General features: G+C 35.6%; 2 protein-coding genes across 5 annotated transcripts in view; one reads left to right on the forward strand and one right to left on the reverse strand.

The window, feature by feature from the left end:
* The window catches only part of LOC149543283 (kinesin-like protein KIN-UB), a 305,487-nt gene extending 292,294 nt beyond the window's left edge, over window positions 1–13,193 (reverse strand). For 3 of the 4 annotated variants that reach the window (XR_016355614.1, XM_089798130.1, XM_089798128.1), the window contains exons 1-4: window positions 12,821–13,193; window positions 11,698–11,798; window positions 9,814–9,936; window positions 9,142–9,327 (exon numbers count right to left, since the gene is read on the reverse strand). Coding sequence is in view for 3 of the 4 variants with exons in the window: in XM_089798130.1 (XP_089654256.1) it covers window positions 9,142–9,327; window positions 9,814–9,936; window positions 11,698–11,798; window positions 12,821–12,914 (504 nt within the window). In the remaining variant the exon portion in view is untranslated. The remainder of the gene's footprint in view (window positions 1–9,141; window positions 9,328–9,813; window positions 9,937–11,697; window positions 11,799–12,820) is intronic. The other variant, XM_089798129.1, reaches the window with a different exon arrangement.
* On the forward strand, window positions 4,781–7,852 carry LOC149543284 (uncharacterized). The gene is made up of 8 exons (XM_089796537.1): window positions 4,781–5,019; window positions 5,092–5,276; window positions 5,463–5,520; window positions 5,686–5,984; window positions 6,100–6,497; window positions 6,616–6,818; window positions 6,942–7,129; window positions 7,236–7,852. The coding sequence occupies exons 1-8, from the start codon at window positions 4,781–4,783 to the stop codon at window positions 7,850–7,852; spliced, it is 2,187 nt and encodes a 728-aa protein (XP_089652663.1).
* Window positions 13,194–18,303: the final 5,110 nt, after the last annotated feature.

The raw sequence follows: 18,303 nt of genomic DNA on the forward strand, positions 1-18,303 counted from the left end.
AGGACTGTAATATCCCCATCATAAAATAGATTATTAATCAATCTTTATTAATGGACCAATTGATGTAAAATATCTTGGACCCATTTTAGTTTTGTTTTCGTAGGTAAGTGCAGCCATCGGCTATCTTTGTACACCCTCGGAAAGTTTTCCCGATGGGTATTTAAATACATTCGGATTATTTCTTTTGTACTACGAATTCCTATTGTTCGCCATTTTGGAAGTGAAAGATCTTCCCTACTTGGCTATTCTGGTTTCGATGCGATTCAACCCTCACCCTATTCCAGCACCTATTATACTTCGCTCGGATCTGGCGATTCGGAGCACCATCTTTTGGCTAATATTAAGGAGTATATGTGTTCAATTTCCATTTCCTATTCGGTGTTATTTAATAAATCTGGATCTGTAGGTTTATGTGTGCATTTTTCTCTATCTGTCCTCCATCCTAGAAACACTCATTTTCGTTCACCTTTCATATAGTACAGCCTTGTTAATCTGCATTGGTTTTCTACCATACGGACTACTCACCGTACAGCCTTCTAGGCCCTCACACCGTACTTCCCTTTGACCTTTGGTCACCACACAGCTCCCTTGTACCACCTTACGATCTCCTTGTACCACCGTACAATCTCCATCTCTTGTCCACCGTACGGCACATTTGGTGACCAACTACAATCGTACGGCCTTCACCCTTTTGACCACAAATCCTTGTTTGGCATCCGTACAAGTGTTTTATTGCACTCAGGTTACCGTATGGCTTCGACTCAATGTTTACAAATTGATTTGAGAGGAGTTGCAAGTACGGGTCTTTACATTTATCAAGTGACCAAATTTGTGGAGTAGTTAAAAACAAAGATATTTTCCTTTGAGCTATCCTGAAGCTAACTAGAGCCAATCTGTAGAGTTGATGGAGAATTTCCTTTATCCTTGTGAAAGGATTTGGCTACAAAAGCTTTGTTTGAGGAGGATGAAGTCATATTGCTACTATTTTCTTGTTTCCAATGATCCAGCTACAAAAGTTTGGTGCACAATTCTAAAAACTTTAAGTCAACGTTAGTGACAATTATGTTAGTGCTTATAGATGAAGTGCTCACAGGATTTAGGTAGAATCTTCAAAATTATGAGGACCATATCCTTCTCCATTTTTCGACTAATGGCCTCTAGCTAATCTTGAATGCCCTTGATCTTTGTAAGATTCCTAAACATGCGCTTATCCATCATAATAAAAAAATAGTTGGTTCTTTAGAAAGAACACGGGGCTCTTATTAAATGTCATGTGGAGATTAAGTGTTTCTTGTTTGGTTAACGTTCCTAGTTGGTTATTGAACGTGTTGGTAAGTAGTGATGCTTGGAGATCGTTGGTTGCTTGGATTGTTTGGTTAAGTCTTCCATTGTGATCTTTTGATCGGTTGCATGTTGATGTTTGAATCCATGCTTGATACCTTATAAAACAAGATGTATTGGCTTTTATTTATCCTTGTTCCAAAGATCTCCAGGCGGGGCATTACACCATGATCCTTGATGCTAGTAACCATAGTAGTGCAAGTCGCACAATCATCAATCGAACACTTATGTAAAGTGAAAACCACATCAAACTAAGGAGAATGCCACATAATCTGGCTGACAAAGAGAAGATTCAGTTCTATACCAGGAACATAATAGACATTAAGGAATATGAGATTCTTCCCACCAAATTGTATCTGCATGTAGGCCTTTTCGACAACAGTATACTCTTTTCCTCCACTAAATATGACTAAATCGATCAAAGGTGAGATATCTGTGAACCAATCACACCAATGAGTTAAGTGTCGAGGATCATTGGAGTCTACATACCAAGCGAAAGACTTCACATAATCAGCTGGGCATTTTTCCATGCAAGCATAAAATGCAGATTCTTTCTACTCAGTGCTCTACGGCATTGGCCTTGGGATGAGACCCTCCCTACTACTTTTCAGAAACAAGATAAGTCCAACAATCCTTTATCCAACTTTGTGGCAATAGTTAAATAGAATTTTCTTGTTCTTTGAGCTACCTTAAGGCTGATTGGAGCCTGTCTATTGAGATGATGGAGGCTTGTCTTTATCCTTGTGAAAAAATTGGCTACCAAAAGCTTTTTCGAAAGAGGATAAAGTTGGATTGCTACCAAACTATTGTTTTGAATGATCCTCCTACAAAATTTTAGCGCACAAGTCTAAAATTTTGAGTCCACAACAACATTGAGTGTTTCAATGAAGTGCTCATAGGATTTAGGTAGACTCTTCAAGGTTATGAATACCATATCCTATTCCTACATTTTTCGAGCAGTGGCCTTTAGCTGATCTTGAATATCCTTAATCTTTATCAGATGCTCATGTAAGAACATATGCTCATCATTCATGATAGATAATAGTTGGTTCTTCAAGAAGAACGCATGGCTCATATTTGATGCCTCATGGAGATCCTTCAAAATAGTCCAGAACTCTACAACTATCTTATTCAATGGCACTTAAGGAAACTCATCATCAGATTGCTACCAAACTATTGTTTCTAATGATCCTACTACAAAATTTTAGTGCACAAGTCTAAAATTTTGAGTCAACAGCAATGTTGAGTATTTCAATGAAGTGCTCATAGGATTTAGGTAGATTCTTCAAGGTTATGAATACCATATCCTCTTCCTCCATTTTTCGAGCAGTGGCCTCTAGCTGACCTCGAATGTCCTTAATCTTTATCAAATGCTCCTATAAGAACATACACTCATCATTCATGATAGATAATAGTTGGTTCTTCAAGAAGAACGCATGGCCCTTATTTGATGTCTCATGGAGATCCTTCAAAATAGTCTAGAACTCTGCAACTATCTTATTCGATGGCACTTGAGGCAACTCATCATCAGTAACTGAACACTTCTCGTTTGCATTGACAAAATAATCCTGATCTTATCCAGCTCTAGTAGGTCAAAACTATTTACCCAAAATGAGCTCATTGGGATGATGATTCTCAAAGATTGACATCATCTTTTGCTTCCATTTGTTGTAATTTTTTATGTTGAATCGTTGATTGCCTTCCAACATTATGTTGATCAAAGACGCCATCTCCACATTTTTCAAGGCATGAAAAATGTGAAAATCTATAGAGGCAACAAATAGATGCTAGAATCTAAGCTACGAATCCCAATGCAAAAAAAACGGCAAATTCAAGCACAGACTTGAAAATGTAATGAAGCATGACTAGTATGAATCCCAATGTACAGATTTTTGGTAGACCTGGAAAATTTTGATGAAGAACCAAAAATCTCCGTAAAAAAGTCACACAGAATATGTAAGGTAAAAATAAATTCCGTCAAAAGAATTAGAGGTTTTGTCACAAAACCTAGCCAACTAGAATTACAAAAAAAAAGCTAGGTTGCAGAGAATCAGAAAACACAAAAATAGAGGACCCTGCCCAGAATATTTGAAGAAAATTGTGTTTTAAAATGCAAGTTGAGTAAAAGACCAGTGCAGAAGCCGAATTGCAGGTAAAAACCTTTGTCATTCAAGAAAAAACCCAACACAGAGAATAGAGATCACATTTTTTTCAAATGCTGACAGAGAAATTACAGAAATTATCCCATCATTTTAAAGACAATAAACCTAGAAAGAGTCACGGGGGAAAACTAGTATCATGAAAAATGTCATCACAGGCCCTCAAAATATATTGCAGAGAAGAGACAAGCCGAAAAACATAGTAAAACAATGAAAAAAGAGTTCTTTCAATGCACAAAACAGTGCCCAAAAATTCTTCTACAGTTGAAACAGCACCAAAACCTTAAAATACGAATAAAAAGCCTTCAAAATTGCAATAAGAAGGGAATAAAAACAAGAAGAATGCGAACATTTTTTGAAAAGAAATCGCCGTTAACAAGCAAAACAAAAAATGGCAGGTTAGAATTTTCGTAAAATACCAATAATTGCAGATAAAAGAAGTGGTATGAAAGATCATGAAGAAACCCTTGATACCAAGAGAAGCTTTTCGAAAAATTTAAAAACCAATAATTTTTAAAAATATATTAAAAATTTTCAAAAAACATTTAATACTACTCTAAGGCAAGTAATTGGTAAAATCATAGATGTGAGTATCGCCGATTAATCGGCGATACGAGATAAAATCGCGATTTTTTGGGGCCAGTGATTTAGTCGCCCCAAAAATCGCGATTTTTTTTTGCAGATTTTTTCCAAAAAATCACAGATTAATCGCCTAAAAAATCGTGATTTGTTGCAAAAAATTCGCCTGCACCCGGCAGTCACATAAAGTGACGAAAAAACACATTTTTTTCATTATGTTTTTACATTGCTTAGGGCATTTTGGAGAGGAGAGGATAGAGAAGGAGTTCTTGGCAAGAAATAGGCAAAATCAAGTGCATTTGGAGGCCTTTTGATTCGATTTCTTCGTTACTAGGTAAGTGATTTGAATCTTTGTTTTTTGTTTTTGCAAGAGATTGTATTTTTTTTCTTGCATGTAAATGGATAAAAATACATTCCTAATTAGTTAGGAATGCATTTGATGAATGTAAGCAAGATTAAATGCATTCATTTGCATTTTTTTCCATTCTAGATCGAATTTATGCTAAAAATTTGCCCTTTTTAAAAAAATTTGAAACCCTAGCAGCTAGTTTGTTTGAATGTTATTTGGATTTCAATTTATTGGTGTTGTTATTGGAATGTTGCTTGAATTCTTTGTTCAACTGTTAACTTTGATCTTGTTATAATTTATTTATAGTTTTTTTTTTAAATTTGTATATGTAGGCAGCCCGCAGCAGTTTTAAATGGCAGACAAATGGCCATTGACTCCATGCCCCTCAGGCTACATTGGCACCAGGCCAAAGAATGCGAGAGATCAAGCATGGAAATATGCCTATGAAGCACCCGATGAACCAACCAAAGTGATTTGCATTCGATGTGAAAAAGTAATATTCGGGGGCATTTACCGGTTCAAATATCACATCGCAGGGATCTCAAAACATGATACGAATCCTTATGAGAGTACAACAGAAGAAATAAAAAGGTTTGCAAATGCCTTGCTCGCAGCTAGAGAGCAAAAAAAATTGCAAAGAGAGCGGAATAAATTGCATGTCAGGGCAGCCATAACAGAGACCCAGGGCAATTTCGTTGATGTTCAGGAGGAGGAGGCAGCCATTGAGAACATGGCTGGCTCTTATCGTGGGCCGCGTGTCCGCAAACAGGGTGGTTTTTCTTTCACGAGTTCCACTCCCACTCCCACTCCTACACCTCCTAGCACTTCCACACCATCAGGATCAGCAGGTGCTTCTGGGATAGGGAGCTATTTTGTGCCGAGGCACACACCTGGTGCACAACCTTCATTAGAGGCCACTAGATGGAATAAGGAGGTCCATGACCAGTTGGACAATGCACTAGCAGATTTCTAGGTTTTCAACAACCTTCCTATTAGTGTTGTTGACAGTCCCTATTGGGAGGCTTTGGCCACAGGGTTGACAGTTGCAGGAAAGGGGTACAAGTCCCCTTCTCGTTTTGTGTTGGGTGGCAGGTAAGCGAATAATTTTATTACACTCGATTTCTTTTTAATTTTTAACTTTTTACTTAGTTCTAAATTTTAATTAATTTATCTAGAAATTAGAATGTTGATTACTAAAGTCTAAATCAATTTTAAATTACTAAGAATCTAAGACATAACTAAATTTTGTTTTTGTAGGCTTATTGGAAATGTTGTTGAGAGGGCCAAAGCATTTGTTGAGGAACAGAAACAAGAATGGACAAAATTTGGTTGCCCCATTCTTTCTGACGGGTGGACAGATGGGAAGAGCAGGACCATAATTAATTTTTTGGCCTGCTGTAATGATAATGTGGTGTTCCTGAAATCAATTGATGCCTCCAACAAGGTAAAAAATGCTCAGACATTAGCATTGATGTTGGAGAACATGGTCTTAGAGATTGGCATTGAAAATGTGGTGCAAATCATCACAGACAATGCTGCTGCATATGTATCAGCAGGTAAACCGTAATTTTATGTTGCATGTGCATTGTGAATTTCACAACAAGAATTTTTAATAGTTTGATATATTTGAAAAGTTGGAAACTAATTAGTATTTGCTTTTACAATTGGCAGGAAAACTCCTACAACAGAGGCACCCCACTCTCTCTTGGACCCCGTGTGCAGCACATGTCCTTGACCTTCTTTTGGAGGACATGGGCAAACTTGAGTGGGTCACTCCAATTGTGGAGGATGCAAGGCGGGTGACAAAATACATATACAATCACCCATGGGTCCTTAGCCTGATGAGAGAGCACACTGATGGCAAAGAAATTGTCAGGCCTGCCGTCACAAGGTTTGCAACGATTTTTTTGACATTGCAAAGCATTCTCGATAATTTGGCTTCTTTGAAGCAAATGTTTGTTTCCAAAAAATGGCTTGCTTCCACATTTTCAAAGAAGAGTGAAGGAGAGAATGTTGTGCGGATTGTGTTTGATAAATATTTTGAAGATAAGGCTGATGAAATAGTTAAGGTAACTACAAAACTTTAAGTTTTAGTTTACACTTTACAACTTTATAACATACTAAGTTTGTAACTCAAGTAAATAATAATTTTGTAACTTGTCAACTAATTTCAAATTTATATTGCAGGTCTCTGAGCCTTTAGTCAGAGTTCTGCGTTTGGTGGGTGAACTATATGAGGCCATGGACAAGGCCAAAGAATCTGTCAAAAATTACTACAAGGGGGAAAGCATCAAATATGAACCCATTTGGCAAATCATTGATAGAAGGTGGAATAATCAGCTTCACCAACCCATTCATGCAGCAGGATATTTCCTCAACCCACGTTTTAGGTATACTGTAAGCTCATTCTTACTCAAATTTAAGTTAACGAAGACTTGAGTTCATTTTGCTTTCGTAGGGTGTTGGGTGTGTACTAAAATTGCAAGACTTATTTGTTTTTGGTTTTTGGTTAGGGCTGATGGTACATATGCAGATCCTGATGAAGAGGTCATCAGAGGCCTAAGTGAGTGCGTCGAAAAGATGGTAACCAGCGAGGAAACAAGAGATAAAATCATCGCTAAGCAGGAGATCTTCACTTCAGCAGGGGGCAAGGTGTTCTCCACTTCTCTCTGCAAGAGAGCAAGGCTTACACAAACCCCAGGTAATACATTTGCAAACTTCTGAATCTCAAATGCTAAATTAATATTTATGTTTCACTTTTTGTTGTCTATTAGTATTTTCTAACTTGTACAATTTTTGTGATGCAGTGGCTTGGTGGACCACTTGGGGTGCAAGCACTCCAAATCTTGCAAAATTTGCTCTCAGAATCCTATCACAGCCTTGTAGCGCATCACATTGTGAGCGCAACTGGAGTTTGTTTGAGGCCATCCACACAAAAAAGAGAAACAGGTTGTCCCAAAAGAGGATGAATGACATGGTCTATGTGCAATATAATCTTAAATTGCGCATGAAAAAGGCGCAACAAGATCCTCCTGGGCCAATCGATTTGGATGAGATAGATCCTTATTATGATTGGACGACACAGGAGCAGGCTCCCTTATTTACACAGGAGGACATCTCCAATTTGGAGAAGGAGGCCGCGGAGGAGGCTGTGGAGGAGGAAGGGGGTGGAACTGGATATGACATCGATTTGGATGACATCGAGGAGGGCGATGATGAGGATGATGACATTGAGCTTACTGCAGAGGACCTTGACATCTTGCGCGCAGCGAATGTGAAGCTACCAACATCTAATTCTATAGCTACACCATCTCCTGCATTGGCACAGACACAGACACGGGCACAAACCCTGCAGGGTTCTAGTTCTAGAGCTTTACCCTCTCCCGCACTCGCTAGTAAAGTGACTGGGAAGAGGAAGATGTAGTCCTGTATTTGACATTTGTACTTATTTGTAGTCATGTTGATGTGCTTATTTGAACTCTTTACATTTGACACTTTATTTATGAGAATACTTCTCATGTGTTGTGAACTTGTTAGTTGTTAGTAATTTACAACTTGTCAATACTTACTTGTTAGTAATTTACCGATTAATAACTCTTTTTGCATTGATATATATCTAAACATGATTGTTTCTTATGTATTGTTAGTAATTAAGTCATTAGATGCAAAAAAAACATTGAATTCTGTAAAAAAATCGCATTTTTTAATTAAAATTTAGTGGTTTTTTAGTTCCCGATTTTTTCCCCGATTTTTCCCGATTAAACTTTTTCAGGCCTAGGCGATTAATCTCCTCAGGCGATTTTTACATCAATGGGTAAAATAATCAATAAATTAAATCAGTGGTCAAATGATCATTTATAATGATACAAGATCAATGTTTTCTATTAAGAAACAATCGATAACTGAAGTAAATTTAGAAACATCTAATATTTACAATATGTATAATGTTGACCATTAAATAAGAATAATAAGGATATTATTCTAATAGATTTATGATTTTTGAGGTTATGATTTTAGTTTTGCAAGTAGTTGCATTGATACTTTGAACTACAATGCTGCATTTCTTACATTGCGGGCCACCTAGGCCTTTAGTGCTTTGAAGCTAATTATATCTATCTTCTGATGGATGTTTGGTACAAGAGATAGGGAAAAGCAGGATAGATGATATCCTGATATTACTGCAGAGTTTCAGAATTTTAAATATGTAACTGAGATGTTATATTTGCTGTCTCAAAACAATAAAGGCTTTGATTTTCATTTAAAAGCCTCCCCAAGAAAAGATCACATGCCATTTTGTTCTCTTGAATCTGTCTTCATCTCTATGGTATTTCCACTTTGCAGCCTAAGATTTTTAGCTATTATGAATGTAACACTAAATAGGTAAAGGTATTATTTTCTGTCACTGTGAATGCAATTTGGTGTAAGAGATACCCCTTGCAGAAGTCTGAAAGGCACTTCTTTCCATTTACCTAGTATATTTACCTAGCCAAAATTTGTGATTCTTCAGGTTTCAATTGTTTGGTCAAGCTTGCAATTTAATCCAACGGCAACCCTTGTCAATCCAAACAGTTCCTGATTATTTTATATGTTTCATCATTGATGGTATTATGTCACATAATGCTTAATATATCTGCTTCTCTTTAATCATGCATACTAAACTTTAAAACTTAATTAATGTCCATTTAATTATAATAAGAGGAAGCTAAGTTATGCCTGTAAATATGAAACAGTGACAATATCCAGAGCTGGGTTCATATCAGCCAAAATGTCTTCTAAAGCCCGAACTATTATCCCTCGATCTGCAGAATCCTTTGTACCCAATTGACCAAGAGTAAATGTTTTTCCTGTCCCTGTCTGACCATAGGCCATCACCGTCCCATTGTACCCATTCAAGACGCTCTGCAAACAAAAAATACAACATAGATAAATCTTTTATTCAGAGTTGGGTAACGTCTCAGCTAACCTAAAGATGGCTTCATGCAGTTTAGCATTGCTTTTGTATTAAAGGTAAGATTATCTACTTGATCAGCAGAAGTCATTACTGTGTCTTAGCCAGAATTCAAGTAGCATGCGATATTTCTCATTTCCAGCATGTTTATCTAAATTAATGCAGTTACAAGTATGTAAACATGTGACAGACACAAGTATGTAAAAATTTGTGTTCTGGTGCAGTCAATGCAATTAGCTAGCAGCCTTGCAAAAACCATTCCTTATAGACAAATCTGTACCTCCACCAGAATAAAGAGTGTCCAAGATACTTAAATCACATTGCAGCATTTTATTGATGATTAAGCAGCACCAATTGGTATCAAAAACAGCATTACTAAACATTCTCTCATAATCATACATTATACTTTAAAATTACATGATTTGCCAACATTTCACCTCAACCACAGGTTTGGCAACCACTTCATAGACACGCTTCTGTGAAGCTGTTTCTGTGAAGACCTCATCAAACTGAAATGTCTCAGTATTCCAATTGTTCTTCCTCAACTTTAGCCTCTTAAGCTGCACATGCACACTACTGCCAGCTTCAGAGAAAGTTTTACATTTGTTGAGGTATTTCATACTGAATAAAACTATTAAATTATAAGTGATATAAAATGACTTTCTGTGTCAAAACATTTTGTAGCAAAAAGGAGTTCAATTCAATGTTACAAAATAATTATGTGGTGCTTTTTGATCAATCTGTAGGCTTGTCTACTACATATTCACATAATATACAATATCACTTATTCGATGAAACCACTGAAACCCAATATTAGAGGCTAAAGTTGGATGTAAGATACCCAGTTAAGCTGCCACATACATCCAGTACGCCAAAGTAGAATGTGTGAATTGCAAATATCTACGTACTCATCAAATGTTTTTAAAGTGCTGCAACATTTTAAAATATTATCCATTCTATTACAAGTATCATGAACAACATTAAGGAAATGTTTACCAATGCATGCACATAAGAATACTCAACACAAAAACTCATCTAGGGGAAACACAAGCAAGAAAACCTCTTGTGTGAAGATAGCTGCCTTGAGGGACTTACATTAACCTCAATACAGCTGCTGAGTGAGTGTAGTTCTACTTCCAATGAAGCTAGATATGAATGCAACACCTCTATGGATAAAGGCTTTCCTTTCCTTAGGGACTGCAGCTCTTCCTTTGGATAAAACTCACATTGGATGACCCTCATGACTCTCATAAGCCTTGGCTTTACGTGGTCGTCTGGATGGCTGGGCATCAGAACTGAACAGACACCTCTTATTCTCTTTTTTTGGTAGCTAATCATCTTTTGAAATTTACTGAGGCTAGTTTTCTTTACATGTTTTAGTTTTTATCTTTCATCGAATTTGAAGATTTGAAGTGCCAAAAATATTTTCAGATATTTTCCAACTGAAAATTATCATTAATGAAGTGGCCAAAAGAATTACCTAAGTTTTTGTAATAAAAAAGGACATTAATTTATGAAATTAGTCAAAAATCACACAAGGTTTGAGACTAGATTCAATGTTTTCTTATGATAGCTAGCCGATGGTAATGAACATTTTGAAAGAAAAATGTTTTTCATCTATTCTATGCTTCTAACAAAATGTCCATCCTTTTATATTTTATTGCAAATATTTCTACAATGAGAATTGTGGTAGGATAACAATCTCCCCTTCCATCGCCATCTCTCCTAAATCTTCCTAGTAGAAGTTGCTTGTGTGAGTTTGGCAAAATGAAATTTCATACAATAATCTTAGATGAGTATTCCTAGCACATCAATATATTAGAAAACCTAAATGCATAAAAATTACCATTTGTATATAGCAAAAAAAAAAACTTGCTTAAAATTAACCTTTAAGACAATGCATGATGAAACATGACTTAAGCTTTCCCAAAACCTATCTATGTTCAATAAAAAAATTAAAAACAAATTTGAAATCATTACGTCTGCAAGATTCTGGAGAAAAAGACTTCTAGAGTTATTTGCATGGATTAGGTTTTAAGGAACATAATCACCATAGAATTGATTAAGTCTCTCTCTAGCCAATGAAAAACAGATTGAATTCAGAAATACAATCTTTACCTTCATTATTCCTTATATTTTACATGTAAAATCATATACTTAAATCTTTTGATTTTAACGGATCTAAAAATTGCTTATATTTCTCACATTTTTCTACGTAATACCTACATCTTCTATCTTTTTGTGGCCTTTAATCTTTATTCATCTGGCTATGCTCTATATTTTCTTCAAATAAGAAATGGGAGGAAAACAAAGGATATGACCTCAGGCTGCAGTTCAACACAATCTGCAAAATCAGCATCTGTAGCAACCTCTTCTGCATTCCGAGGCCGTAACCTTATTGCTACCCTTACTCTTCCTGCCACTACACCACATCATACAGATCAAACATACACAAATTCTAATATTTCCAGACAATAAAAGAAAAAGCTTGAAATTGAAAATAAAAAAGAACCATACATGAACTACAATTCTACAAATAAGACCAAACAAATTACACAAATTTCAAAGCTTTCAAGTCTATTGAAAGACAAGAAAGAAAAAAATTAGAAGAGCAAAGAAGCATACGAGGAAAATCAATTGACATAAGACCAACGAAATTGCATAAGCTTTAAAAGTTGTTATCCACAAGAGGAAGAAAGCTGGAAAATTTAAAATAAGAAGGGAACATGTGTGAAAAACTAAGCACAGAAGAACGGCCAAATAGCACAAATTTCAAATATTCCTCCTTTATTAAAGGAAGAAAACTGCAAACTTCAAATAACAAAGAAGCGTGCATAGATAACAAATTGCACCTAAGACGACTAATTATAACAAATCTCGATGATTTCTAGTTTAATTAAAGAAAGTAAACAGTGAAAACAAATAATTTCAAAGAAGCGAGTGCTGAAAGGAAATGCATCCATAAGACTGACTAAATAACACAAATTTCAAACATTTCTGGCCTATATAAGGGCCAAAGACTACAGAAGCACGTTTGAAAATAAACTCCCACATAAGACCGACCAAATATCACGAGTTTTACAGATATCTTAACTATTGACAGAAGAAAACTGAATGACGGACCAGATATCACAGTTCTGAAGACTCCTTGTCTATTGAAGGAGAAAATTTGAAATTTTAAACAGAAGCACCTAAGGGAAAAAAATTGAATATAAGAGCGTGAGGTTTTTTGTAGAAATAAAACATCAAATTTGAGATAATAAGGCAATATATCCGGAAAGAAAAGAAGTATGTTCCACAAAACAAATTATACAAATTCAAATCAATATACAAGTGCATTCCATTGGAGCAAGAAATTAGCCAAACTTAAACAGCAAAGAGTTATAAAATAATAACTATTTAGGAAAATTTGCATGCATTTGAGTGAAATAAATATTAATGAACCTGCGGAATCGTCTTTGAATGCACTGTTAGGGCGCCTTGCGGGGTACGAAGGCTTTGAGCTCGTCCCTGCCCCTTTCATTATTCCCATTGGCATTTCCTTCTTGAAGACCCTCCTACTCTTACAATTATGCTCGCATAACAATATATCTCACATCAGTTCGTTCCAGTTGCTACAAATTTAAAACAGCTGAAAGCAAGTAGTTAGAACGAACAAATAAACGGGACAAGGGCTCTGGCTGTTACGTTGACGACAACAATCAAACGAGAAGGAGAAAACATTTATTCATGGACGTAAAGCGGGCAGGGAAGTAATTTGAAACGAGGGTGGCATATGTCAGCTGTACATGCCGCCGGCACTCACTAGTTAAACTTCCCTCCTCTCATGTGGGGCCTACGTTTCGGCCGGCTTATTGTGAAAAGTATGTTTTCCTCCTCTCTACCTCCTTGAAGTCCACACTCCTCTAGGCATCAATAAAAAAATAAAATCAATCAATCATTTATTTTTATGTTCAAACCTTATTGTTTTATTATTTTAAATAAAATCTCATCATTTTTCTTTCCAAAACTATATATATAAGTTGAAAGAGTAAAAATATAAAATTTCTTGGTAATAGTTAGAAATTAAGTTTAGAGAATAAAAATAGAGGTGGTTTGATATAAATCAATTTAAGGACAGTGAGAAACAAAGATAAGCGAAAAAATTGTGTCAAATGGATTGAAGAAAGAGACCCTCACTTCATAACATTATAGTCATGATAAGCTCATACAACCAAGTAGATAGCAATAGCATTCCACTAAGGAACCCAAACAAATAAATTGAATCAAATTTCTTATATAGACAAAGAATTTATTACACATTTAGTATCGACTTTTTAAAAAAAAGATAACTTATAGTTCATAAGTGTTATGGAAGAAAAAAAAATTAAACTATAAATTTTTTAAATAAATATAGTATAAATAAGTGATTTATGCAAGAGAAGAAAAGTAGTGATTAGTAATTATATTTAAGTTCTAAGTGTGTCAACTCAAAATTGTAAGGTCTCAAGTTGAATCTCATTTAACTTGTTGAATTTTCCTTATCCTTTAATTTATATTGGACACTTCAAAATCTCTTAATTTATATGTATAAGTTTAATGTATTTACACATTATTTTTACATAGAAATTGCATTTGTCATTTGTTTCCGATGTAAAATCATTAGAAAATATGAGAAAGATTTGGACGATTCATACCCATGAAAGTGTAGAAGCTAAAGACATTAAAGAGTTTCAAGTGAGGAATTATTTATTGTTTTTCTATGTTTTGCTTCAGTTACTTGATCTTCTTAAACTTGGTTTAGATTTACTTTGAATTTAAAGTTGTGTAAATATGCCTATGTGAGCTTCATGTTGAAGATCTTAAGCTTTGGCATTTCTATTTGAATCAATTAAAAAAAAATATTGATAGATGGTATTGATATAGACATTGGTGTTACATCTCTTTGAATCATTCTATTTCAAATTAAATCAATGATTTAACAATTAAACCCCATTTTGTATAAGAAACTTCATTAGATTCAAAAAATGAGATTACATACTAATGCATGGAAATAAAGTAGTAAACACAGAATATAAAAGCTAATTATTCAACAATATAAATGTATGTATGTACACTACCACATCAAGATAACATCTAAGAATGTCTAGTTTTCATCAAAAATAAATAAATAAACATGTGTCATGTAGCAACTAGCTTCTACCACTGGGAGTAAACAAACCACTTTGCCAAAGTTAAGGTTACCTGCTACAGTCTCGATATGACCCTTTATGTGGGCCTCAAGAAGGTATCACTTGAAAGTGATTCCTTAATTTCTTGAAAGGGGTTCAAAAGCTCAGTCGGTCCATTTAAGTATTATCTTGGAGTGTTTGAACGTGATCATTTTTTTTAAATGAATGCATTGTCTCTTGTATATGTAGCAAAGGAAATCATGTGGTTGATTATTTTTTCAGTGTTGGTGTTTTAAAGGATTCAACAATTTTTTGGTGTAGTACCAATAACCTCATCCTACTTGAGAATAAATATCTAATTTTTAGTGATGTTTTGATTAAGTAAAAGAAGGTTTTAAAGGACCTGAAACCTATACAACAACAGAGTTCTAGAAACAAGCAAGAGAAAAGAACTACAGAGAAAAGAAACCAAGACCAAGCATGAAACAGACCTTAGACAAAAAAAAGAGGTCACAGAGGACAGTGCTAGAAAAAATAGCAAAAGTCCAACAAAGGAATAGCAACCGACCAGCTAAGGAGTGTTGATCAAATTCATAGCCTGGTCCACCAGAGCATGCATGGTTTCAGCAGCAGCTTTGACCTCATCTTTCCTACTGGTTTCCTCAATCTTCTTCGAATGGGCTTGGGTACACATACTTGGTCCTTGAGAATCAGCCCCCAAGGGAGAATCCTGGTCTTTACCTGCCTCATTCTTCTTCAAGAAGGTAGAAACATTTTCCACCATCTGCTGAAGTTGTTTGTCCATGTTGCCCAGTCTGGATTCAAGTTTTGACACCTTCCCCTGGACACTACTAATATCCTTGTCCATAACCCTCTATTTAGCTTCCAACACAAGAATCTTATGCATCAAATTTTTAACTTCTTCAGCATTTCCTATGACCTCCAAGAGCTTGTCAATATGTTGTCCTAGGGTTCTTTCCCCTCTAGCCATTTTGGAAAATTGTTCCATTTCCTTGTTTAGCATAAATATTTTATGCCTTAAGATGCCAATGTCCTTCTGAATAGAGCCCGGGTTGCCAAACATACTTTTAGAAAACCCTAAACCACTATCACCCCCTTCAGATTTAGATCCCTACTCATCAATATTAGCATCAGAATCATCTTTAACTTTCTTAGCATTTTTATTGACCTGACACCACACAAGCTTCATTTTCCTCTCTAGGCGTTGAGCCAAAGGCTCATCATCAGAATGCATAGACACTCTCTCATCTAGACAACCCTTACCTTTACCTTTACTACCTCCCCTATTTTTTATGTGCTCACGAATAATTTCTTCAACAAAATCACTTTCCCTCTCCCAGTCAGAATCCTCCTTCTCAGTATTCTTCTTCTTTTTCTTGTTGCTGCCACTGGAACCAATTTTAGGGCTAGCTAGACCTCCTTTAGCCTCATCTTGTGTATCAGAGTCATAGCCTTTTTCTTGAATACTCCCTTCAATATCTTGATCTTCCACTTTAAAATTCATTGGTTTCTGGATTTTTTTAGATTTGAGCACATTCATGATCAAAACCATAAGCCCTTCATGGCATACATGTTCCCCAGTTGGGTCACGCTGAATGGCTTGAGTACAAATGGCAAGAGATTGCAATAGGTAGGAAGGAAAATTTACCCTAATATTATGTCAAAAATGGTTTGCAAGCACAAAGTGATAACCATACAATTTGGTATATCTACCATCCAAAGTTAAATATTCCATAATGACAAAGAAATAAACTACCACGGACAAGACACAGAAGCCAGGTTAAAGTAAGAAGTACCTATCTTAACCAGACGGTTTCTTTCCTATTCAGTCTCAAAAAAATCATCAATTGCCTTGTCCGATATCTTCCTTTCCCTGTAGAAATTCATCCCATCCAAATCCAACTTACTAGCCTCCGCAATGGTCTCAACCATAACCTCCATCCTTTGATTCCCAACCAAAATCGAGCCATCCTTCCAAGATTTTACAAACTAGTGCATGATAGTAGGATTATTTCCTTTAAGTGTCTCCATGTAGCTGGTAAAATTGACATGCCTGAGGATATCCAAAACCTCTAGTTTATTCTTTCATTTCGCACAACTAGGCGATTCGACCCATTTCTGCTTTCTCCCCATAATCTCTGCAACAAACACCCTAACTTGCTTTGACTGAGAAACCCCAAACTCTCTGCAAGATAAAGCTCTAGTTTCCTCACACTGAAGAACCCCAATCACCCTGCAATCACTGCAACCTAAACACTGATAGAAAGAAGTAACCCATAATCTGTGCGAGCTGCCCGCATTTCCAAAAATAATTGCCCACTTCACTACAAAGAGGTAAAAATCATAATTCCCTAACAGCGTCATTATTAAAAGATGTTTGTTGGGATTTCCATTTGTCATGCTTGACAAGCTCGTGGCCATCAGCAGGTAAAGTGGCATGTGAATCCCATATGATTTTTTGATCATTATAACACGCCACATTGGAATCCCAATTGGCTAAGCCATTTGCTTCCCTATAATTATGGGAAATAATGCAATTTTGAAAAGAATTGATAATATCCCCAACCTTAGATATAATGTTTCTAATGTTCCATGATGGTGGGTATATCTTCTTTAAGCAATTTATAATGTTAAGGGAATCACCTTCAATCCAAATATTTACCAGATTCAAGTCTTTGGCATACATAAGACCATAAAGAGTAGTTGAGGCTTCTGTAACATGATTGGTTTGACACCCCAAAGGTATAGCCATACCACCAACAAAATCACCATTAGAATTCCTAATCACCACTCCACAACCATCAAGGCCCGGGTTCCCTTTTGAGGCCCCATTGAAGTTCAACTTAAACCAATTAGTCAGAGGACAATCCCATCTAGCACTTTCCCTTGGGTTAGGATCCTTTGTCTCCAGAATCAAGCTCCTTATATTCCAATTATTCATCACCCCCACATCCCAATCATTAGAAGGTTGCTGTCCCTTACCACAAATTTTGATATTTTCATGCAGGATTTTTAGTGATGTTATGTTTTCTAAAGTGATATCATTATGGTGCATCATTTTTCTTCACTTTGTATGTCATATCTTAGGGACTTGTGGTGTTATATGCCCTTTTAATCTGAAGGGTTGTCATTTTTAAACATTTAATTTGGGCATTTTGGTATCACCTTTACTACTCATAATTACCACTGGTCTTTTCATACCTAAAATTTCATTCTTGGTCAGTTAATTTAAATCAACTTCTCATTGTTTTCTTCTTTTGTGGAGGTTTCTAGTTTTTCTACTTTGTCTACTTATTTTCTCTTTGTGTCATATTGTGCTTTGGGTGAACCCCTACTAATAATGGGTGGCAACAAAGTAGATTTGAGAAAATATTTTGTGAAAATAGAAAAAACTATCCCATTTTGTGGGGTTAGCTCTCTATAGGCAAGGTTACTCGCTTCACAGAGAAACTTCATGATTGTGATCGATTTATCACAAAAGATTTCTTAAATTAGTGGATAAATAGTATTTTGTCTATGTATAAGATGTAATAAAAATTAACAAGTGTAGAAAAATTTAGAGAAGGAAAAACATAACACAGAATTTACATAGAAAAACTTGGTAAAAATGTACTAGTCAAAAACTATCAGCAAATGTCTCAATTTTATTTCTCCAAAATTTTCATAGTTACAACAATGTTCAAAATATATGAATACTCATGAATTTGAGTTGTATAAAAAAATGAGTTGTAAAGTCCAAATTACAAATCATTCTCT

This window comes from Cupressus sempervirens, chromosome 8 (genome assembly GCF_028749045.1).
Source record: "Cupressus sempervirens isolate cs-2001-9-10 chromosome 8, ASM2874904v1, whole genome shotgun sequence".
Classification (NCBI taxonomy): domain Eukaryota; kingdom Viridiplantae; phylum Streptophyta; class Pinopsida; order Cupressales; family Cupressaceae; genus Cupressus; species Cupressus sempervirens.

Bases quoted from the DNA above. Each gene is read 5' to 3' on its own strand.
- LOC149543284 (XM_089796537.1), top strand. From the start codon at position 4,781: ATGGCAGACAAATGGCCATTGACTCCATGCCCCTCAGGCTACATTGGC. The intron at 5,020-5,091 runs GTTTGCAAATGC...ATTGCATGTCAG, and splicing joins ACAACAGAAGAAATAAAAAG to GGCAGCCATAACAGAGACCC. The intron at 6,819-6,941 runs GTATACTGTAAG...GTTTTTGGTTAG, and splicing joins TTCCTCAACCCACGTTTTAG to GGCTGATGGTACATATGCAG.